This window comes from Centruroides vittatus, unplaced genomic scaffold, assembly GCF_030686945.1.
Source record: "Centruroides vittatus isolate TY-2023 unplaced genomic scaffold, ASM3068694v2 contig_18, whole genome shotgun sequence".
NCBI classification, from domain to species: Eukaryota; Metazoa; Arthropoda; class Arachnida; order Scorpiones; family Buthidae; genus Centruroides; species Centruroides vittatus.
In genome coordinates, this window is record NW_027121101.1 from 4319016 (window position 1) to 4344358 (window position 25343).

Below are 25343 nucleotides of genomic sequence, written 5' to 3' on the forward strand. Positions count from 1 at the left end.
ACAGAAAATCATGTTGACCTTCTCTTTGACTGAAAGGGCCTACTGTTGATTGGGTTCCTTGCACATGGAAATACTATACATGCTGCTTTATGACAAAAACTCTGAAATTTCTGAACATCAATTATTAAGTCGAAACAAGCTGGAGTGATCACCACAGAAGTCATTGGGCTGCAATTTAAAAGAAAATTGTAAACCCACTGTCATCCATCCATCCATCTTTCTGTAATTTTGAGAACAAGGTTAGACAGATAAAAGAGACCAGATATGAAAGCTTAGGGGCAGGAGGTTCCAATTAACTATATACAAACTTCTGGTGCAAACTGGAAGTCATGTTATTTCAATTAAAAATGTTCTCCCTGAAAGGAGTTAGATGACTGGCATGACTATTGTTAAAGGTAAAGTATGATGTACAGGGGCAAGTCACTACTAATTTGTGGTGGAGAGCATATATTTTAAGTTGAATAAATTAAAAATATGATTAAAAATTGCAGCCTGGCATTGTGACAATGTCACAATAAATAATTGCTCATTCTTCTTCATAATAATTTTCAGTGTGGGAGTGGGTATTGGTCAAGGATTGCCTGTCCAAATTTAACTGGTAAACACTGCAGTATCTGACATACAGTCCAAATTTGTCTCCTGTGACTTTCATAGTTTTAGGAAACTGAAGAAGCCTCTTCAGGGTCACAGATTTCACTTAGATGAAGTGCTGCAGGATGCAGTTCAGAAGTGATTTTGTCAGCAATCCACCAACTTCTACATAAGAAAAGTCAAACATCTGATGCAATGGTGGAATAAGTACTTTATAAGCTGTGAGATTATTTTTAAAGTGAGTTACAATTATATTCTTAATAAGCCATTTTGTTCATTTAGACTTATCCTTGTAATTGTGCATAATAAAAACCAAAAAAGAAATGTGCTGTACTATAATTACTATTAAATTTAAAAATCAGCACAAATTTCCTGGACAACACATCAATCTACTATGATTCATTTATTGGTAACTTGCAAGACATAGTGGACATCATGATTTCAATACATTCATAATGAAACCCCCCCTTTATTTTAAATTCAAAACTAGAGAGAATAATTAGTTTTTGTATTTACAGTTGACAGATTCAAATGTATAGAAATTACTTTTATTTATAATTTTTTCAGTCTAATAATAATAATTTCTGGTTTCACAGTCTAAAACTTAACTGACAATAGCACCTACGGGCCACACCTATACCAATCGAGCTGTCAACAGATCTAAGCTGAAACTTAGTCCCAGCTAATGTTAAATTTTAATCATCATGGTTTTTGACTTAAAATATAGCTAATAAGTTATAAATACAATTTAAACCACTATTTTCCCAATGTTACAAGATGGTTATTGAATAAAATCATAATTCAAGTTGAGCATAGAAACTTAAAAATTTTATTTCTTATAATTCTATTTTGAATAGAAGACAACTGTTTGTATTTTTAGAAAGCTATTAGAAAATATGACTATGCTATTAGTATATGAAAAAATCATATTATTCATCTTAAAAAAAATGTTTTTCTTTTTTTTGTTTTTCCCATTTTCAATTACTTCTCAAAATAAGCAGGAACATTTAAAAATAATATTGCTAAGATGCATTACTTCCAAAGCAAATAAAATATATTTGTTTTTAATCAATTAAAATATAATAGTTTAAAAGTAATATGTAAAAAATATTGTTAGTAAACAATTTATGCTGAAAAATGAGACATCAGAAAAATCAATCCATCTACATTAATTAAAAAGTTTTTAAATATAATAGTTCTTACACTGCTCTCAGTATCCCTTGGTGTTAAAACTTTTTCTGTACCACTTTTATCTTTACTTTCTTTAACACTAGATTTTTCTTTAGATGTAGAAGTACTTTTTTCTCGAGCAAACAATTTGCTTCTAGTAGAATGAACTGATGTTGTTGAATTTCTAGGTGGACTACTTACAACACTATCTGGATGTTCTTGATCTGTACCAGATTCCTATAAAAATTATAAGTAAAATGAAAAAGAAGAGTGATTTAGAAATATGCAACAAAATACAGCCACAAAAATCAATAATATATAAAAATTTTACTATTACCTGAAAATTATCACCTTCAGCTTTTCTTAACGTATCTTCATGTAATTCCGAAATAATCTGAAATATAGGCACAAAACTGAAAAATATTCTGATTACTATAAAATACTAAAAATTTTAATCTTTGGCAGTAGCATAAAAATGACTTAATATAAATACATTGAATGAGATGTGTGACTTACTTTATTCTTATCACTTTGTGTTAATGTACCAGATGAAAAAAAAGGCCTAAAACAAATTTCAATTTTATAATTTAATATTTGGTATACAAATATATTTTAAAAAATCACTTCCAAAATAATACCTTAAACCAGGTTTGGGTGCTGAAGATATGCTAGCGTCATCATCCATATCTGGTTCACTGTCTGTTAGATCTTCTGATTCATCAAAAAGATCCCTCATGTTTTTAGGATCATGTTCTGGAATAACATCATACCCTTGTCCAAAACTCTGAAATTGATTTTCTTTTTTCAATTTTTATTCTATAATAACCATACAGCATCAATAAACTTAATAGATTAAAAATATTTTCAGGTATAACTTACTTCTGTTTCAGGAACTCTAAATTTTTTTAACAGAGCAGCAAATTTCTGTTTGATGTTACGCTAAAACAATGACACATTGACAATAACTATAAAATAAAAAATTCCTTATGATCATAAAATATTTTGAAATAGTAATCATACATCTGAGGTATCAGATCGAGATTCTGAACTTTGTGGATTTAAAAATTTTTGAAAATGAGATCGTCTCCTCCCATTTTGTGCACTATGAGCAGAAACTGCAACTCTGGTTGGTTCACTGTCACATCCTTCTTCATTTGAGCTATATTCTTCATCAGTAAAATTATCAACTTCTGCAACTCTCTGTGAATCTAAAATCATCATTTATAATTATTATTTTTAATCATTTTTAACCAATGTTAATTCAGTAAGTATTTAAATTATTAAACAAGTTTAAGCCTTCATTTCTTTAAAATAAACACAAACAAAACTTAATAAAAAGTAAAAATAAGTTACAGATGGACACTAGTCCTATCTTCACTACTTGCCATGTCCAATCACCAGGAACAAACTATTTCCATTGCAGAGACACTTCTTTAGAGGCTATGCCTCTGCACAAATATGTAAAACAGTTTAAAATGTCCGCAGGTGACAGTCCCAAAACAATTAAAAATATAATATTTCTTTGTAACTTTGTAACAAACAAAACTTATTCAATTCAATATAACTGGCATAAAGTATGATCATAACTGAAGTTCACTTATTCCAACTCTCTTGTAGTAAAAAACTTATTGGAAAACTTTCAAATTTATTGTTTATAAAAAAGGATAGATAATGATTTACATAAAAATTTTTTTATTGTGATGTGAAGAAGAAAAAGGACAAAAAAAGTAAATGAAAATTATGACATAAAATAATTGCAGATACAGTAATTTTTAAGTTTTCGGTTTAAATGTTTTAGTTTCACTAAAATTAGTTAAGTTGCAATAAAAATATCATTGATACTTTGCTCTATTATAAGCCTGTTTTCACCAAATTAGCAGTGTGTTAGTTGTGTTAAACTGTTTAGAATTTTTGACAATATTCTGTTAGTCAAATTTTTGAAAATTCATAAAATAATAAAATTTGAGGAAATTATTTTCAAGTTTTAAATCTGGATGTAAACAAATTTGTTTCAGGTAAATGGTTCACGATAGTGAAACTATCAGAGAAAATATTCACTAATAAATATGCATAATAACAATAATTCATACTAAAAATTACATATTGTCAAACTACACTATAACTACAGGAAACACAATTGCAGTAATCGTTATATTATCATCCTATATGATCTACTGTATTCAGAATTACTTTCTGTAGATTCTTTGAGATACAGTTAATGTGTCTCAAAGAGATGAATATACAGAACTGTGATTTTGTTGAAATGGAAGTGGCTTACGAATGACTACAAAATATTTTGTAGACTAAGAAAAATCTGTATCAATTAAAACAAAAAGTAATTATATATATTTGAAAAATTTGAACAGTCAAAAATGCATAATGCTAAACGTTTGCCACACTATTAAATTTAAAGAAATCATAAATAAAATTGCAATCATTACTGTAAAAAAGAAAAATTCTAAATGTTTATAATAAGATTATTACTTAATGTGAATATTCCCATCCTTTCTTATTATGAAATCATTTTAAATATAATATTTTCAATAAAAAAATAAATAAATTGAATTACAAGTTTCAATTGAAAAATTAGGTTGTAGATAGAGCAATAAAATAAATGAAACACTTGTTGATACAATCACAATGCACTATTAACTTACAAGCAACAAGAGGCTGATGTATTAGTCAAGGTCACTATCATTAGAACACAATTAGGTGATGAATCATTTAAAACAAGTTTTCTATTTTAATCTTATTCTAAAATTCATTTAATTAAAATTAACTTCATTATATTAAAATAAATATAATTAACTGAAACTTTTTAATTGACAGAACTAATATATATATCAAATAATTTTTTTCATATTTTAATTTAATTAAGATGTTTAAATTACTAAATAATCAATATAAGATAAATATAAATAATCAGATTTATAATTAAAAAACATGCTTTAAATTTTTGATTTTTCATTAATCTTATAGATGACAGACTGTCATTGCATCAATTTGCATTGAGTAAATAGTGAAAGTTAATAGTACTGGACTAATTAGTCACACATTTTGAATAGCAGAACATTCAATGTAATTTTAACTCTGTTTTGATTATCTAAATATGAAAATGTGAAGGAAACTAACTACAGTAACAAATTCTACATAAAAAAGTAACCAACCAAAAAAGTAACCAAGTACTAACAATTAATTTCATTTCAGGCCTTAAAAAAATTCAAAAGTAAAGTAGAATAATGTGAAAAGAATAAACACAATTAGTAATGAGTGCCATGCTATTTCAAATCATTATTTAATGTGACCATGTAAGAATATAGAAAAATCATATATCATAAAATACACGAAAAATAAAAACAAATCATATTCTACATCATCATCTAACAATTTTCTGAATTTTGGTTTGATTCAATGGATATAAGAAAACATGAAAATAATAATACTACTGAACTTGCATGTAATAATTTGAATTTATTTGCATTTGAATGATTTGTAAATAATCAGTGAAATTCCACTGTATATATTTCTAAATAACCTATAGTAGATAATATTAAATTCCAGATTCAAATATCAGAAATCGTATCCATATTAAAAAATATAAAAAACATGATCACTAACTCAACCATTTTTATCAATTATAGCATATAAACTGTAAGCACCCCACACACATGTATATATATATATATTATATATATATTTCCTTTCACAATGATGCTAATAATTAATTTGGTAGCTGAATTAATAAATATATAAAATTTTAAATATATATAGATTAAATAGATTACTGTTATTGTTTAAAGTTTTTGAAAAGTTTTGTCGTAAACTCTTATTATGCAAATAGAAGCAAATAAAAGGTGCTCATTCATGTTTGGCATAATCATTGTAAACTGTCAGGTTAAGATAATTTTGAGATCCAGGAGTTAACTGTTTGATTAGCGCTAACATGGGGAAAAAACCTTTTCCCGATTTACGGTATTTCCATCTCCCATGGGATCGATAAATAAAGGATAAGTAAATATTAAGTCAAACTGTCAACAATTGTTCCAAATCGTCACCAATATCCAGTTGTTGACACGTGGGAACATCGATGGCTTAAATAATTCCATGGCAAAAAGAGAACAACAAGTCTAATTCCCACCGTCTTAGCCGGCCCAGCAATGACACATTTGAACTGTCATCACTAGACAACAAAGTCATGAGACTGAATTCCCCCACCTGATGGGGATATAACGGCCACACACCCGACCTTTGAGGTGGACCCGATACAAGTAGGATAGCAGACGCCGCCTAGATGCTGGACAGAAGCTCGTATGTCACCACCCTCATCTCACCAGTTCTTGTACTCTCTTTCAATGATGATCCGATACTACCAGAGGCCAACTGATCGCCTACCAGAGGTAAATTATGTAGATTGATGTAAACGCTCTCTCTCTCTGTCAATATAAACTTAAGTAGATAGTCTCCCCCATTATCACTTTGAACAAAGCTAGAATTAGTATAACCAATAATTTTAGTCTGTAGTCATAGTACTGGACCTTATGTTGTTTATGTCTGCATGTAACTTAGTGTACTAGTTTATTGTACTCATTTAGGTTATTAAACTTTTGTTTGTTAACCTGGTAACCTGTCTTTACTCAGACGCCTGTCAATGTACCCGCAATTCTGCCCTCAATATTAAACGTCAATCTTTGGATGACAAGTATCATCGGGAGTTAAGACATGTAAATTTATCTTAACTGGCATCAGACCTGACAGGAGAGGAAAATTCTATGATTTTCCCATCTCTGACCTTAATCATCAAAACCAAGCCATCCAGCGACACTTGATCCTGACATCGAAAAAAGGGTTTAGAGCATCACTCTCTAACCCCCAGCTTCTCACATAATCATGTAAAAATTTATTAATATAATATAATACACAGAAAAAACTATGGTTCTAAAAATTGTTAATTTTTTAAATAGGCTAATTTTATAACATATTACATTATTATATTTACACAAGTTATTCTCAAAGTTCCTAGAAGATAGTTAAATTAAAATGAAACTGACAAACTGCTTAGTTAAACAAACTATCCTGTATTAGTATAATATTGGTATGACTTTTAAGTTAAAATTATTAAATATAATATCCAAAACACAAAACACTGTCAATATTTCAACTATTGAATTTGAAATGCAGGATCTATATTTTCTATGACTGTTACATATGGTTGACAAATGGACTAACATGCAACCAAGATAACAATTTTTTCATATATTAAAGAGGATAATTAATATTTCCTGTTACATAAAAATATAATATACCTGCAAGTACTTTTTGTCTATCTGATTCATCATGATCAATTGGTTGACTTGATAGTGAAAGTATTGTCAGACGTGCCATCACTTCATTTTTATCTTTATCCAAAAGAAGTTCAAGTTCTTGATTATCAACACATCTTTGTAATACCTGTATGATATAAATGATATAATGCTATTAAACAAATTTTATTTAATAATTATTATTATAAAATTATATTTAATACCTGTGTTAAGTTTATTTCCCCAACAGCAAGCGTTTTAAATCCTAACATAGCACTATTTTTATGTTTACTTTTTTGAAGCATTATATGTAAAAGATTATTATTTTTTATATAATGAGGGTACTGAAATTAAAAATAATTATATTTTAATAATATTTTAATAGCTTGTAATAATATTTATTTTTGTTACCTGTAAAGAAAATGTCAAATCTAACTGAGTATCCAACAGACTTCCATTTGGAACAATAAATGAGCTTGATCGTAAAATATGTTTGAAATTCTATAAAAAATTAAAATAAATAAAGTGCATATATATTTAAATAAATGAAATTAAAAGACTGAAAAACTATAAATATAATTTATCACATTTCAAATTCCAACAAATAGTTTTTAAATGAATTCTTTACGTAATTTATTTACATCTTTTCATTAAAGAATTATAATTTATTAGCTTGCAAATATATTTACAGACTTAAAAAGCTTCCAATATTATCATTGCAAGCTATAATATTGTAAATGGAACCTAATGGTACTGTTAATTATATAATATTTTCATTCAGTTAGGTTGTATTGCAATTAAACAAAATATCAAAAAAATGTGTGGACAAAATATCAAATTTCACTCTTATCAAGAAAATGTCATTATCAGTAATTTGTTAAAAAGACCTGATGGAAAAATTCATTATACACAGAAATTCACTATATAGAAGTTTGTAATATGAAAATATGACTGTATTTATTTTGAATAATACAAGTATAAAGCAATAGAATTCATTGTAATATTTAGTAAGCAATGAAGTAATTATGGAATTCGAATTTTAAATTATTTTTAACTATTTTATCAACTCATTAGTTATGAATATTAATTTATAAAATAATATTCAATTACTGAATACATTTATATAAAACTATATTTTGTTAAATCAAACTGTTAATTAAATAGTCTTTTTCACTAAAATTTAATAAATAAAACCCTAATGTATATGAAAAGATCTACTTACAAGATAAGGTTGTAAATAATGGTTGTAAGATAAAATGACACATTATCACAAGATTATCAATTAAATATATGAAATTAAATTAAAAAAAACAACATTCTTTTTAGTTTATAAAAATTAAAATTGGGTTTAATGCAATAAAATATTGGAAAGGAAGCAGATATATTGTTAATGATATATACAGTATAAGCATTTATTTTTGTATATCCTTAATTTACAATATAAACTAAAAAAAAAAAACATTTAAAAAATTAAGTGTATTAAATTTAAAAAGTAAATTTATGGCTTTTGAATTTTCAAAAATTGTAAGAATTTGAAAATTTAAGTTCAAAAATGAAATTAAAAATAAATACAATTATACATAGTTCAATTTACCTTCATTCTCACTGATATATTTATTGAACTTGTATCACTAGCAAATGCCTTTAGAAAAGTGAGATGAGTAAGTTTTAGTGTACACAACCTGAAAAATAATAAAGAGAAAATGAAGCAAAACTTTAAAAAAGATTTAACATTGCTATATATGAAATATGAACAATCAATCAATAAATTCCAAATTTTGATTCTTTGTAGCATGCAAATTCCTTCAAATCCTTTAAAATGGATTAAATTAAAAAGTATAATTAAAATATTATACTGACTAAAAAGGATGGTCATTGGAGAATATTATCTTGAAAATTTTAACACTAATAAGCAATGAATAAATGACAAAATTTTTATCAATGTATTTTTAATCTAAATATTAATAAATCAATAAATTACAAAACAATTTTTAGATATACAGTAGTGTGTCGTTTATCCAAAAACCGATTAACCGAAAGCTTTCCAGTCGGACTGTGTCATGCTGAATCGAACGTTTTTGATACTAGATTAACTTCTAAAGTATAATTTTTTTGTTTTTATATTTTTCAATATATTTTTCTCCGTTGCGTGTCGCTTTGTGTTGAATTTTTGTCGATTTTAAGCCTAACGAAAATTTTTATAATAATAATCAAGGCTATTGTATCGTTAAAAATTATTTCTTTATTTTGTTTGTACAAAATGCAGAAATAATTTTTAACGATACAATAGCCTCGATTATTATTATAAAAATTTTCGTTAGGCTTAAAATCGACAAAAATTCAACACGAAGCGACACGCAACGGAGAAAAATTTCAACATTGGATAGGTTAATATATTTTTTTGTACACAATTGGTTATCCGAAAAAATCAGTTATCCGAACAACTCCAATCCCCAATTGATTCGGATAAACGACGCTCTACTGTAATTTTTTTAATATCTAAACATAATGGAAATTTTAAACATTTAAACTTTTGATTTTTTTTAAAATATAAAAATAGTTAGAGAGCAATTTGTTTGACCCTCAATCAAAGCAGATATTTCTCAATGAACTTACACTTGTATTTCAATCTAGCAGATAAACGTCCACAAACATTCTCCACTCTTCAGGCATATTACCTATGCCTAGCCACTGGTCTGAGCACATTCATATTGATATTGTTTGTCCTCTTCTACTTTCTCAGGGGTTTAATTATGCATCAATCACTTTTCCAGATGGCAGGAATACATTTCCATAGCCAACATTTCAAAAAAAAAAAAAATAATAATAATAATAATAATGAAAGCTGTCTGTAGAGGATGGACATGTCATTTTGACACATTTGCAAGGATAACTACAGATCAAGACCAAAGTTTAATTCAAACTCTCTCTTTGATATCTCTTTTGGATACTACACACATCCACATTTACCACACCATCCAGTTGTGAATGAAATAGAACATTTTCACAAAACTCTCCAGATGACTCTTAGATGTCATTTGTCAGATAATTAGATGACTGCTCTTCTTCTTGTTCTATTAGACCTGTAGGCAGTTTACAATGGTAGTCTGCAAGATTTACCAGCTGAATGAATTTATGGCCAATGTGGCTGTTGTATAGATTGCACTCTATGGAATTTCAGGTTTGAGTATATATCTGAACTCAGGGGACTGAGACAACTTCCACAATACTTTTTGAACGGAGACCAAAAATAAGAAAGTTATCATATTTACGATTTCTTGCCTTTCACAATGCATTCTATGCCATTTTAGAGTTTTCCACTGGCGTTCAACTGTTCGTGCTCTCGACAGACTCCTCCCAGAGGGGAGCCGCCGGCAAGCCACCCAGTGTTTTAATGTCACTAGTTACTGATTCACAGTATTTCTTGAACAAAAGGAAAAAAAAAAAGGAAACATATACTGAACTACAAGCAGCACCACCTAGTGAAAAACTCTAAAATGGTGTAGAATGCATTGTGAAAGGCAAGAAAATGTAAATATGATAACTTTCTCATTTTTGGTCTTCGGTCCAAAAGTAGGGTATCATTGAACTTGTCTCGGTCCCGAGTTCAGATATATACTCAAAGCTGAAATTCCATATAATGCAATCTATACAACTTCCACCAATGTTGCCAACTGACAAAAAATATCCCACATCTCAGGAAATTGACTTGCTTGTGGAAAATTTGGCAGACTTGCAACTGCTGTATACAAAGTGAAGATACATTATGCCAATATACCAAGAGAAATAGAATTTTTTCTTTTTATGTAAGCAAAAACTTCTATTGCACATCAGTCAATAAATTAGGCTTTTTTTTAATATTTGTAATGATAAAATTTTAATTTGCTAAAAATTCTGATCTATAATTATGTAAACTTGTATTTTTACTCATTTCTACTGCTTATCTATTTCCCCATAGATCCTTTTTCTACTGCATAGCTAAAAACATGAACAATATAGAAGACATGCTTTGTGTTGATTTTTTGTTACAATATATCTTGTCGACATATATTATATAAGCCTTATTGGTTAGTAAATGCAACTTTATTTACATATTCTATTGCATTTCATTTCTTTTGCACTTTATGCAAATGAATTTTGTGGCAATATCCTGTACTCTGGCTCAGTTATCATATTGTTTTAAATTTTTATGTCTTTTAGCATTATACATATTTAATATTTTAAACATTTTTTGTGTATTCTGTCTTATTTATATATTTTTTTTTCAATTTTCATTTATGTTGTATTATGTCATTTGATTTTCTTTTTATGTATTTTATCTTTTTTTGTTATGGGTCTTATTATTTATCAGGGGAGATGATCTGCTGTCCAGCAACATTTCCTAATGCAGATGAAATAAATAAATAAATAAATTAGCAGTTTTTGGATTGATTGGCTCAGGAAGATGAAGAATCTTCCTGAGAATTCCTCTTAATATACCTGTCATCATTGATAGGAGTTACATGAAACAATAAGCAAACTACGGCCAATTCCTTCACGTGCTCAAAAAAAATTATCCATTCATCCATGAAGATTTACAGAAATCTACTCTTGTTTTTTCTTAGACATAATGAAAAAAAGAATACATCCAAACTATAATGGCCCATGTAAAGTCTTGGCACAAGGAAACAAAACATTCAAGATACAACAAAATAAGCACAGAACAGTCAGGATTTGAAAAATTCAAAAATTTTTACTAACCAGCTTGCTATCAGAATAAAATTTGTAGTAGCCAGATTTATCATATTGATAGCCTATTCAGAAAGTGCATGCCAATGAACAAAAAAGTAATATCCATCTTTTACAGTAATACATTATACATCTTTTGAAATACTGAATTTATTAATTAATGTTGACTGTTAATAATAACAGCATACTAATTAAGAGTAACTATGCATGTTTATATCCTTGTATGTCTCTTATGAAGAAAATAATTGAATAAGTTTATTGCATTATCAGGCACATAATGTTCTATGCTTGTTCCTCAATCTTGATTAATATCAAATCATTTAATGTATTAATAGTCTTCTAACTTCTCGTCTTGTCCTTATTCCAATCTCCTCCCTTATCATCTGGTTATCCTACTGAAGTCTGGCCAAACCCATAATGGACAGGAAAAGTGCCCACAGAGCAGAGTTCAACAAAACTAAAAAAAAAATATTAGTATATAGCAGGGGTGGCCAACAAGTCGATTGCGATCGACCAGTCGATCACCAAACCAATTTTGGTCGATCGCTAGCGATGTCTTGACTTAATGTATTATATTTGTAACCGAACACAACTGTATGCATGCAGTTATGACTCGACTCATAAGCAGTGAGTGCACTTCGTACTGAAACAGTGTATAAACATAGTATGTATTTCACACTTTCCCTCCCCACTTAGACTATGCCTATGACAACAAGTCGATCGTGACACATTTTTACGATAAAAATTAGATCTTATGTGCACAAAAGTTGGCCACCCCTGGTATATAGTATAGTAGAAATGACACCATCTTGATCTTGGACTCAATGCTCAGCCATTAAAGCATTAATACATCATACAGCACTGTTAGATTTTAAACAAGTGTTTATTCTAAATATTGTAAATTAACTATGTTGGAGATTACATTATACATATATTTTAAAATATACTTTTAAAAAATATATATATATTTATTTATTTAAAAATATTATTTTTAAAACACTATTTTTATTGTGTAATTTTTCAAAGTTTGTTTTAAAATAAATATAAGGTCTGTAAAGAAATTATACATTATACATGCACTTGAAAATTGTGTGTAACTTCACACAATATTTATACCAATTTAACAACAATAAACTCATTATTATAAATAATTACTCACAAATATATCATATTCATAAATAAAAATATTGAAATTTCTGAGTGATGAGTTAATATAAAAATTGCAACCAAATCTGCTGTAAAATAATTATACATACAGCAGTAAAGTTTGCCCTTTTACATAAAGTTTTAATAATTAATATAATTTCCTTTGTTTTGAATTAGCTTGTAAATTCTATTAGGTATTGTTTCTGACAAGCATTGTAGTTATGTAAGTTTATTTTATTCCAACAACTATAAACTGCAACCATCAGTTCATCAGTGATCATTGTTAGCATAGATCATTTGAGAAAGCACTGCCCACAGATTTTCCACAAAATTTAAGTCTGGACTACACGATGGCCCTCCATTACATCTATTTTTTCTTGTTTAAACCAATTTTTGGTGGATTAAATGCATGTTGGAGCATTGTTTTGTTGGAATATCCACTCATTTCCTCAAGTCAGTGGTCCAAATGGAATAAGATGTTCAAATAACGTATTTTGGTATTTTCTGAAGTCATTCTATCATTAATTATGATAATATCTGCTTTGCCATTAAAAGCAAATGCTGATAAAACCATGACTCCACTACTTCCCATCTGTCTGCTTAAATAATCCTTTGGTTGCTTTCTTAAATCATGTTAATAATACCTATTACCATCTGGTCCATCCAGATTAACTTTGTTTTATCTGAAAACATTTTTCCATTTCTTAGCCCAATTCATTACTGATTTTATCCATTCTAGTCTGTTTTGTCTGAAGTCATTTGTAAGCTTAGGTTTTGCCTTGTTTAACATAGGCAATTTATCATTATTTGTCAAAATATTAGCTATGGTCGCATGCAACACTTTCGGTGACAAACTAGCAGCAATGACACATGTAGACATTCCTTGTCAGGTGGTAAGATGGAAAACACTTCTTTTCCTTCTTTCACTCAGAGCTTGTTTTCAACCAGATCACTTAGTGTTAAAATGAAACCAATATTTTTGTATTCACAGTTGAATATAATTGCAAGGCTTTTACAAATAACTGGTAAAAGTTTTTATATGCTAAAATATCTTAAAGTTTTAAGAGTGATTTTAATTAAATAATCAATTTTAAAAACTTTATTTCATAATTTTGATCTAATCCATTCAAAATGAATAATTTAAGCTCATCTGAAAGTTCATTGGTTCTAAAAAAATAACAAGATAAATTATAAATATTTACTAATAATTTTGCTTGTTTACAACTTTTTCACATATTGTACAACTTATTCTTTAAACAAATACATATGGGTACAAGTAACCAAGATAATGATTTTAACTTAATACATGAAATTTGTTGGCTACCACTTGTAATTCTTTGATAGATAATTAAAACTTTATGGTAGTATTTGATCACTGAATTTTTCAAACCCTGAACAATTAATGTAGATGAGCTCAAGCCCACGGTTCTATCATCTACACTAGAAGAATGATCAGAGAAACCACAGAAACTAACTCATCTGATTACATCAATAAATCCACAGGTTAGGTCCAAACAGACTTGGCCAGTTACCATAACCCACAATAACAACATCAGGATACAGAGTACATTTTATTTCAGATATCTATAAAGTTTTTCCATACTCATTTCACTGGAGAAGGAGTTTGTATCAGTAGTCCGCTAATGATTGAAGATGCATGTATTTTTGAAGTACAGTAGATCCTTGATTTAACATACAAAACATTTCTGTCCTAAAGGAAAAATTTATTATTTTTTTATTTGCAGAGAGAATAAGCTAAAAAAATGGATTAACAAATCAATAAGTATATATTATAACAACATTTTAATACATCCTATATGTTGCAAGTCTGTTATTAATATATGTTTTTAAAACATTTGATTTATCAGGCTTTCAGCAATAGATGTTCAAGTATTACATCAGCAAAAATTTGTCCATTTTCAATCTTTCCTTCCCTATTATCACCATTTAATAAAACTGATGATCACCACCACCAATCACCGAAATCAAGGTACTTCCTCCCTGTAATTATGTTAAAACCATTCACAAATACACAAGAATAGTTTTCAGACAATTTTGTGATGACTGGAAAAAAAATAAATGATGGATGCAATATTACATCATCAAAGACTCATCCTCAATTGTCAGATACACACAAATCCTCTTCCCCTATATTGACATAATATTTGAATGGTCCCGTAGTGAACATCTCTTTCCCCTAATTAGACCATTACATCAAAGGTCTACTGTAATTTGTATATAAGGACAACTAGTTAGTTACTATTGCCTTTTTGTTGTAATAACCCATACAGGGTAAAAAAATGTATTCAAACAGACTGGCCTTATTTGAGTGACTGAGCTTTTCTCCCTTGAAACATACAATCCAACATGAACACCATTGATTACTGACTGGATAGCATCAACAAAAGGCAAAACAGACAAAAACTTTTTTTAAGAATAAATACCATATATTTCCACAGATAAGACGATAGTTGAATCATAAAAAAAGGCCTCCAAAATCCAGGGTCGTCTTATAGGACACACACAAAAAATTTTGATTGAAATTTATATAAATTAAAATCATTATAAAAAAACAGACAAACCGTAATTATTTACTAGTAGAGATTAGGGGGTGTCCACAAAACAGAATAACCCATATGTTTTTGTGAATAGTCAAGGTCATTACCCGAATGCCCAAATCAGTGCAAACGTTTGCAACAATAGCAAGGCAGAAAATAAAATTTGTTCGTTCGAAAAATTACAAATAGAACATAATTCCGTATATGCTATACAGTATTATTATCCAGACGATGATCGCTAATCTAAACTAAATTCATAGGCCATTTATAGTTTGGGGGTCATCTTATAGGACAGATATATGCTAAAACTATAAAACTTTGACAAAAATTTATACCTCGTCTTATCCGAAGGTCGTCTTATCTGCAGAAATATACGGCAAATATATGTTAGCTGTAATAATTATTTTTAACATTTAGTTTGAGGCAAAATAAAAAATTTTTGTATAAAAACATGATTTTATTTTCTAATGATTTTTTTTTTCAATTCACTAGCCCTATTTTTTTAACATATTTCTGCTTTCTGTATTTGTCACTTCTATGTTTGCAACAATTTTCAGAATAAAACCAACTGCAAATATGCTGATTGGATCTGTACATTTAACTTAAAAAAGAATACTTATTCCTTTAGCAATTAACATGCTTGACATATTCAAATAATTACCATTTCTAATCAATATACTACATTAATAATTTAAATATATAAATTTTTGGTAGAAGTTACTTTTAGATAATTTGTGTGTGTATATATATAGTATGCAAATTACTTGAAAGTAACTTGTAATAAATAAGAAAATTTAGTGGAAGTCATTACATATACAAGGCGACTTTTAAATAGTTTATCTAGTTTTAGATTCTAAGTATACAATATAAGTAAAACCTAAATTCCATAATCAATAAAAAATAAGTGATAGAATGTAACCCAAAAATAATTTTAAGTTAATTAAACAATGTAATTTAGCCTAAAGGCAGGAAGGCCAATCAAACCATTTGTAAAATATTACAATCGACAAATAGTTATTTAATTTATATATACATATATCTATTTAATATCAAATTTTATTTTTTCACAAATTTTCTATTAAGTTGCAGGTAATTAAAAAATCAATTGTGTTAATACAAATGCTTTCAATATTTTAAAATATTAAAACAGTTATATCGACACAGTTAACTTAAAGTTTTATTTAAAAATCTATTTTTCCAGTGTGCTAAATTTATTTTAAAAATTTGTGCTCTCAAAACTTTTCAATAATTAAAAATTCTTATATTAAATTTTTTTTAAATAAAATTATTCTATGATTACCCACCCTTTTTTACATTAAATTTCATTTTTGTTCTTGCAGTGATTAGGAAATAATGTTAGCTAAGATGATAAACCAGGAAATGATGACATACTGTAATATCTTCCTTTAATTTAGATCTTTTTTTTAGATGTTGAATGTTTTTGTTGCTATCTTAAAAAAAATCTGTTTAAAAATCATTTTCAATATATAAACCATAAGAACTTACAACAACATTTAATTCAAAAAACCACTAGTAAAGTTAGCAAAACTAAATTGTCTATTGATGTATATTCTGATTAATTCTCTTACTTCTTTCTTGATTTGAAAACCAAAAAAAATTTGGTGCAATTTTCTAGTGTGAATAAATAATGTTACAAATACTTGCATTGTTAATTTAGTCTCTGTGATTCCAAACAATGAAAATTTTGAATTGAAAACTTGCACCAAATTTTTTTTGGTTTACAAATCAAGAAGTAAGAGAATTGCTTATACTCCAAATCCCAGTGAAGTAATTATACTCTGATTAATTAAATCAGCAAGTTTTCTTTCTAGAAGTCCAGATTTACTAAATTATCAGTTTTAAAAATTAATGACTTATAAAGGAATAACAATAGATACTACATATAAAATGCCATTTAGAACAACTTGCAGAATCACTGGGAAGGATAATCAACACACTAGAATCTTTTTATATCCCACTAAGAACAAATTTTTATTAAAACTAACGTTTTCAACAATAATCGTGGTCTTCCTCAGGCTTTCAACCAGTACAATTTAAATATGGAATTCGTTGACCAACATGTTTAAAATTATTAATTCTATCCAAATTACAAATTTCCTTGTCTAAAATTCCATTTAGACAAGGAAATCTGTAATTTGAATAGAAAAGAATGATCAGTGTTTCACTGAGATAGAGAAGTTGATAATACCATCATCAGTAACTTTTGCAAAATCCCAAGATTTATACAACTCAGAAAAACAAACAAAAATTCCTTTTCATTTTCACCAGAACAGACGGTCACTCGATATAAGACATCATAGTCTGTTAATTAATGATATTTCATGCATCTCTAAGAACTTGTTGGCAAGCCAAGCAAACCTGTCTGTAAAATTCTATCTAGTAAAAGTTTCAGGTTATCAGTTATTTTTCTGAGAAATAAATTTGATTATATGTATGGTGACCATATGTCCTTTATTTCACTGCTCTGTCCTCTAACTTTATTTATTTTCTAAAATAGGCATTTTGTCCTTTATTTTGTAAAGTCGACACAAAGTTTAAAAATTTTATTTTTTAATAATATATTGAACAAGTTAGTTTCATGTATGCCATCACAGCCATTGTTGTCATCGTGCCATGCATTGCTACACAGAGCACAGTAGTGCAGTGTGTTGTCAACCGAACAGCCATTTGACAGTACCAGTGGGTGGACACTCTTATGGTGATTTTTGTGATAGTTTTTTAACTCTCTAGTTGGTGAATGATACACTTGGAGCGTTGGTGAGCATTTGTCGCCACTTGTCAGCAATCTTCAGGGACTTGAGAATGTGACATTTTTACTGTTGAGCGTCTCTTCTCTTTACAGTACACTCCTTTTCTCTGGCAGTACACACGTGGACCTTGCACCAGTTAATACACTTTTACGCAACGTTAATTAGTTACACAGGGACTGCATGCGATTTTTTAGTCTATTATTTCTAATATTTCGTATTTAGGTATTATTTAATTTATATTTTGTAAACCATTTATCGTGGCACCCAAAAGAAAATGCATTTTTAATCAAACATTACAAGAAGAATTTCCATTTATTAAAAAAGGAATAATGGATAGTGATGTCAAATGCAACAAATGTTTAGCCAGCTTTAATATTGCAAATAGTGGGAGATCAGCAATTACACAACATATCAGACAGCAAAACACAAAGAAGTGGACATCCGAGCTCCAACAAACAAATCATTAAACTCATTTTTTGTTAATAAAAATTCCAATGACAACCTAAAGGCTTTAGCACTAAAAGAGGAATCTTAGTGTTATCACTCAATACAACATAACTTCATTTCGATCAAACGACTGCTCTTCTAAATTAATTAAGAAATGTTTTGAGGAAAAATATTCTTGTGCAAGAATGAAAACAGAAGCAATCATTTGTAATGTTTTCGCACCATATTCTTTTGAATCAATTAAAACTGACTTAAGCAAAACAAATGATATAACTATTTATTTGAATTGTTCGAATCATGGTAATACTAAATTGTGCACAATTCTGGTCAGATATTTTTTACCCAATTATGGTGCCAGAGTAAAAGTTTTTAATATAAATAATCTTTCTGGAGAAACTTCAGATATATTAATAAATTGCTTCAAGGAATCACTGTCAAAATTTGAAATTACAGTAGACCCCCCTATAACATGGGTTCATATAACACAGATTCGTATAACACGGCGAAAAATTGTGATCGTGTTTGTATAACACAGTAAAACGTCATCGCTGACTCGTGTTGCAGCAGGATTAGTCGAATCTGGACCAATAGAGGACATTGCACAAACCGTTGAGTTTAAATGAGCAGCGTACCTACTAAAAACAATTTATTATTTAACGGCCATAAAAATTATATTTATATTAATGATGTCTCCATAGTTCAGCAAATATTTTGCAGAAAAATAACTTATCAGGAAATACACGCTCGCCGTTCGATGAGCCACTCTGCGATGAAAACAAGCTTAAGCAATGGCGTCGTCGAACGGTGCACACTCAGTAAGCAATCCTATAATTTTTTGTTTATAGCATAATTTATATGGATTATTCCCAAAAAATTATACATGATTTGGAAATGTTGAGTCAAATTAGTCTAGAATCGGTTAATTTTATGGAAGAAAACCTTTCAAACAGCCATAGCCCCTAAACTGCACACGTGCCGGGCTGTGATTGGCTCATGTACTTAAGTGACTCGTACAACATGGAATTCATATAACACGGAATGTATCTACCGTGTTATAGGGGAGGGTCTACTGTACTAATAAATTACTCGCTTTGTGTGCTGACAACAGCAATTTTGGTGGTTCCTAGAGAAAAGGAAAGAATAATGTTTTATTTAAAATGCAACAATCACGTAAATAGAAATTGATAGGCGTTAATTGTACTGCCCACATATTGAACAACTTAACGCGCCGTTGTTGGTTTTTTGGTGAGAAGTTACTGTTTATTTAACGCGGTGTGCGATTGATGAGTAAAAAATATTGAACAACTGCATAAGCACTGCTGTAGATTGTCTTCTGATAGATATTGAAGTGATATTAATAAAAATTTATTCACATTTCTATATTTACACAATACGAGTAGAAGATTTGAAAGAATTTTGTGATGACGCAGAGGTTCAATATAAAAAGCTTCTTGGTTACAGCAAAACATGCTGGCTAACTCTTTTACCAGCTTTAGATAGAATTTACAACTATCTAATCCATTAAAATCATACTTTTTGTATCTGGAAAAATGTCCCACAATTCTGAAAAACTTTTTCAATGAAACATTAGCAGAGGAATGATTATTATTAAGGATGTACCAATAAGCAAAATGGCCGATTACCGATTAATCGGTCACGAATTATCGGCCAATTAGTGTTAATAATTTATTGTATTAATAGGTAATTATATTATGATTATTATTGCATGAAATTATATATTCTTAATAAAAATATAAAATTTCATACGATAAAAATAATTTTATAACAATTTGTTATAAAAATAATTTTCAATATGAAGCTTTTTCAGATTTATGTATTAAATTAAAATGATAAATTATTATTTTGGAAAACTTTTTAATTTTAATTAATAGCCAAATCCAAACCCCTCATGGCTTCCGGTATTGCTTGGAAATTTTTAGGAAAGATGAAAACGAGATTTCCAAGTTCAATTTGTGCCAGGCTTCTATATCGAGAGGTGGAAAAAATGCTAAAACTTTTACCACTAAAAACATAATCTGAAAAAACGTCATCATGAAAACTTTTTGAAATAAACTTAAAAGATAAAAAGAGAAAGTTCCGAAACGAAAAAAGCTGGATGTTTATCAGTAACAACGGAAACTCATATCCACTTTAACTGAATTAATAGAGAAGAAAAAATTGTGGGATATAAACAATCAACGATCCAAAGAAGTTCATTACTTGATTGGAGAAATGATAAGTGTAGATATACAGTCATACTCTGTTGTGTCTGATTTAGGATTTCAAAGATTACTAAAAATATCGTTCCTAAATACACAAAGTTTACATTCAACAAAAATGTAAGAGGCGTCGTGAAGGAGATTGCGGACATTAAAAAATCAACATTGATCTTAAAACAAGCTCCGAATCTTTACAAAATTCTAAGAAAGAAGATAAAGCAGGAGTTTATAGGATCCCATATGAGAACTAACAGTTAGGATTAAAAAAGGAGTACATAGGAGTTAAAACGAGAAACCTGGGAGTAAGGGTCAGAGAACATAAATATGATGTTAGGAAAAGTTCAAACACAATGGTACTTGCCCAGATGGTTCAAGCCCAAGGATCCGTCGTTGGATGGGAAGAGGCGGAAATCGTCAGACAAGTACACTCTTAAACTTTAGTGAAGACTGCCGAAAAAATGGAAATATACAAGAGTAAACTTGATGATAGATGCATTAATGCCAAAGATGCAGAGGGCTTACCCTCAGCATGGAAGTTTGCCATTAAAAGACTTATAAATAGCTCATGATTTGCACCATGTTCCGCAATCATGTTATGAGAACCTTAATAGTTTTTATTATCTGATGGTAGCTTGTACTAATAATTTTGGAATTGTTGTATGTCTTTTATTTTTACATTTATGTATTTTTTACAGTTTAATTCCTATTTTAATTAGTTGCTTCATTGTCGATATTTTTTAAATTTGAATTTTGGTGTTCTATTCTATGGAAATGATTCCATATTCGTCGGTTTCAACCTGAAGATGATCTATGGAGTAGATCGAAAACGTTCGTTTTCTTAATAAACTCCCTTGGCAACGAATAAAGTGTTAGTTACTTGATTGGTTTTATATATGTTACAGTCAAAACCTGATTTTTGTTAGAACGTGTTTTAACTAGTTGAAACTAGTTTATACTGGATGTCTTTGTTAAAACCCGTTTTGTCTAGTTAAAACTAGTTTTAACTCAATTCATTTTTGACTAGCAGTAAATTCTTGTTTTAACTAAACAAAACGGTTTTGTCTAGTTAATTTACTGCTGTACATGTTTTGATTTTAGATAAAACTAGTTTTAACTTTTAACATTAGTTAAAACTAATTTTAGCTACATAAATATGTTTGGGAGAAATAAATAAAGTTATGTGTAGTGATTTGGGAAAAGATGCCTAACATTTTGCTTATGAAGGAAATTATAGCGATAATTTGGATTTTGGAGGCCTCTAACGAAAATATCATATTCTTGAGCATGTTTTTCAAATAAAACTTTGGAGTATATGAAAAATAATTGTATATTGTGTTTGCAATGACGACTTTTTTACTGTCTAGCATTTTAGGCATCTCCCCCTAAGTATTCGGGTGAGATGCCAAACGACATTAGGGTAAGATAAATAATTGCATAAAATTAATTTTCGAATATCTTAACCAAATTTAATTTATTGCATATCTAGTACAAAGAACTTCATAGTAAGTATAACAGCACAGTATAAGTATTGTCAAGTTTCCACCCATTCTAACATGCTCTATAGCTAGCTGAAAGCTTTTTTCAGTCCAAAAACCTTTTTGAGAAGTCCTTATATAATTTCTATGCATATCCTGCAATAAAACGAGAAAACAAAAATTTATTAAAAATAGGCATATTGGAATTCAATTAACAAAAAATAGGCATGTTACCCCAAGAAAAATGTGGCATCTTTCCCATTTGTCAGAGTAAGATGCCTAGCGGAGTCACGTGTTCTAGCATGTCTGATCGGGATCGGCGGTAGCTCACAATGGAAACTTTAGAACTTTAACTACATCATACATTAATTCTGCAATTTTTAATAAATTCTATTTTAACTTTTAGTTTTAAAATGATTCTAGAAACATTTCACAACAAAAATTTCATTCTTATCTTGCTTCTATTCTTCTCAGATGTAGAAAATGAGATAATGGTAGCAAACTACAGCTTTCCGCACTCAATATTGGCCCAATGATTCATCATACAAACACATGACAATATCTGACGTCACCGTTTGAAAATATCAAAAAGTAGGCATCTTCCCCCGCATCACTCTATATGTTGCAGTCAAAACCAATTTTTAGTTAGGATGCGTTTTAACTAGTTGAAACTAGTTTATACCTGATGTCTTTGTTAAAACCCGTTTTGTCTAGTTAAAACTAGAATTTACTGCTGGTCAAAAATGAATTTGAGTTAAAACTAGTTTCAACTAGTTAAAACGCATTTTAACTAAAAACGGGTTTTGACTAACATATATTTAAAGTTTAAGCTTTAAATAAAAGAGATGGCTTTGAATAGGTTATATTATACCTTATATTGTTAATATGTATTGATAAAAGAAATAATTTAACTTAAAATTTTTTTAATATTCAGTATGTCATGTGATATATAATAGATACATAACAGAAATTTATTATTTTTTATTACTAGCCTTATATGTGACATTCTAACAAAAATATTAAAATGCAAAATTGGCCGATTATTCAAATCGATTAATCAGTGAAATGGCCGATATGGCTGATTACAAATTACTTACCGATTCATTGATGCATCCTTAGTTATTATTTATTCATATCCAAGCCTCAATATTTCACCAATATATATAGAAAGTTGAATCACAAGAAATCTCAATGTGCAAAACATCCATACTTCTAAAGGAATTAAAGCTAAAGTTAGTTGAAAGAAAAAATGAGGGGTTTCTTCTTATTGTTATTAGAAAAATGATTTTAGCATTAGAAAAATCAGAAAATATACAAGCCAAAAAATTCAATGATGCTGTGTACACATTTTATCAAATGTGCATAGATTACCTAAATAATTGGGACATGTGTTTTATTGAAATAGAGGTGTTTGAATGGGTCACATTACGCGAAATCCCTTTGTGGGCAAAGGTAGAGGAAAGCTATATTTTTATTTCGAATCACTGGTCTGTAAATATACTTGATGGTGAAATATTTGATGAAGTTTCATGTGTAAAAAAATATGTCACAAACGAAAATATTGACGAATGGCGACAGAATAACAAGCCCTGCCATCAAAGGTGGGTTGAGATTTTTGAACATTTTACAGCAAAAGAAATTGCTTTCAAAAATATTTGTAAAATCGTAGAATTTTCTTTATGTCTCCCTGGACCTAATGCCCCGTCAAATGAATATTTTCATTGGTGAATAATATGTGGATGAACGAAAAAACCCAGTTAAAAGTAAGCACATTAGAAGCATGTATTTCCGTCAAATACAACTTTCAAATGAACTGTATGGAATTTTATAACTTTTTAAAGCATGAAAAGTATCAAAATTAATGTTATTTAAATTTTTACAATGTGTGTGTATGTGTAATAATTAAGATTGTTTAAAATTTTAATGTATGCATTGTTGTATGCTACTATTTTCGTAATAAATGTTATATACTTAAAAAAATACCTTATAAAATTCATATTTTCTTCAATATGTCCTTTATTTTCCCAAAAAAATATGGTCACCATAATTATATGATATAGCTTACATACTAAATGATTTTGGATGTATACCAGAATCCAACAAAGCTTAAAAAATTGGCTCAAATGTTATGTTATGTTACTGACATCAGATACAGTTTTCACAAAAATATGTAACTATAAAGAGTCAAGATGGCTGAAAGAATACAGTAGACTTCACACTAAAACTCCATGTTAGTAATTAAAAGTTTCGGATATCTAATAACATCTCATCTTCTGAGATGAAAATGCAATGTTTAACTGACCTAATAAGTAGAATAACTGTTAAAAGTCTATATCATTTCCAGGGCAAAGCAAAGAATGTCATTGACACACTTATAAAACCAAAATGTTACAAGCAGAATAAATAGAACTAAAGTTTAAATTTCCAGTATTGTGCAATAATAGCTAAGAGTCAGTTAACAGAATCATAATTCTGTTATTTGCAAAAACAGATATAATTTATACGAGTATTATATATATATATATATATAAATTATATTTTAAAATAACCATGTCAAATATCAAATTAACCAGAAAATTCAACATTTTTGAGTAAATAAACATTGATGCTAAAGTTACATATCAAAAACATTTTTGTGATCATTGCTGCTTCAAAAATTAATATGGACAAATATGAATGAGCAATATGTACTTCTTATCATCAAAACTTATCTGACAAATTAAGTAAATTAATCACAAGCTTTTTTTTTTTTTTTTTTGACCAACAGAAGTCTAGTCTAGAAACACAGCTCTAGAAGCTTTTCTTCAGAAAATAAGCTAACACCTTTTCTAAAAACAAAATCAGATGTAAATGCTTACTGACTAGCAAACAGTGTCTCAATTTGACATACTTTTATCACAAAGGCACAGAATGACAATTATTTCAGGAAATTTAATCA

General features: G+C 28.7%; 1 protein-coding gene across 1 annotated transcript in view; it reads right to left on the reverse strand.

Moving 5' to 3' along the window:
- The window catches only part of KrT95D (phosphofurin acidic cluster sorting protein KrT95D), a 55816-nt gene that overhangs the window by 20077 nt on the left and 10396 nt on the right, over window positions 1–25343 (reverse strand). The window contains exons 2-11 of the mRNA XM_067263804.1: window positions 8656–8743; window positions 7473–7562; window positions 7286–7405; window positions 7065–7209; window positions 2782–2969; window positions 2641–2700; window positions 2400–2545; window positions 2278–2323; window positions 2099–2155; window positions 1795–1998 (exon numbers count right to left, since the gene is read on the reverse strand). Of these exons, the coding sequence (XP_067119905.1) occupies window positions 1795–1998; window positions 2099–2155; window positions 2278–2323; window positions 2400–2545; window positions 2641–2700; window positions 2782–2969; window positions 7065–7209; window positions 7286–7405; window positions 7473–7562; window positions 8656–8743 (1144 nt within the window). The remainder of the gene's footprint in view (window positions 1–1794; window positions 1999–2098; window positions 2156–2277; window positions 2324–2399; window positions 2546–2640; window positions 2701–2781; window positions 2970–7064; window positions 7210–7285; window positions 7406–7472; window positions 7563–8655; window positions 8744–25343) is intronic.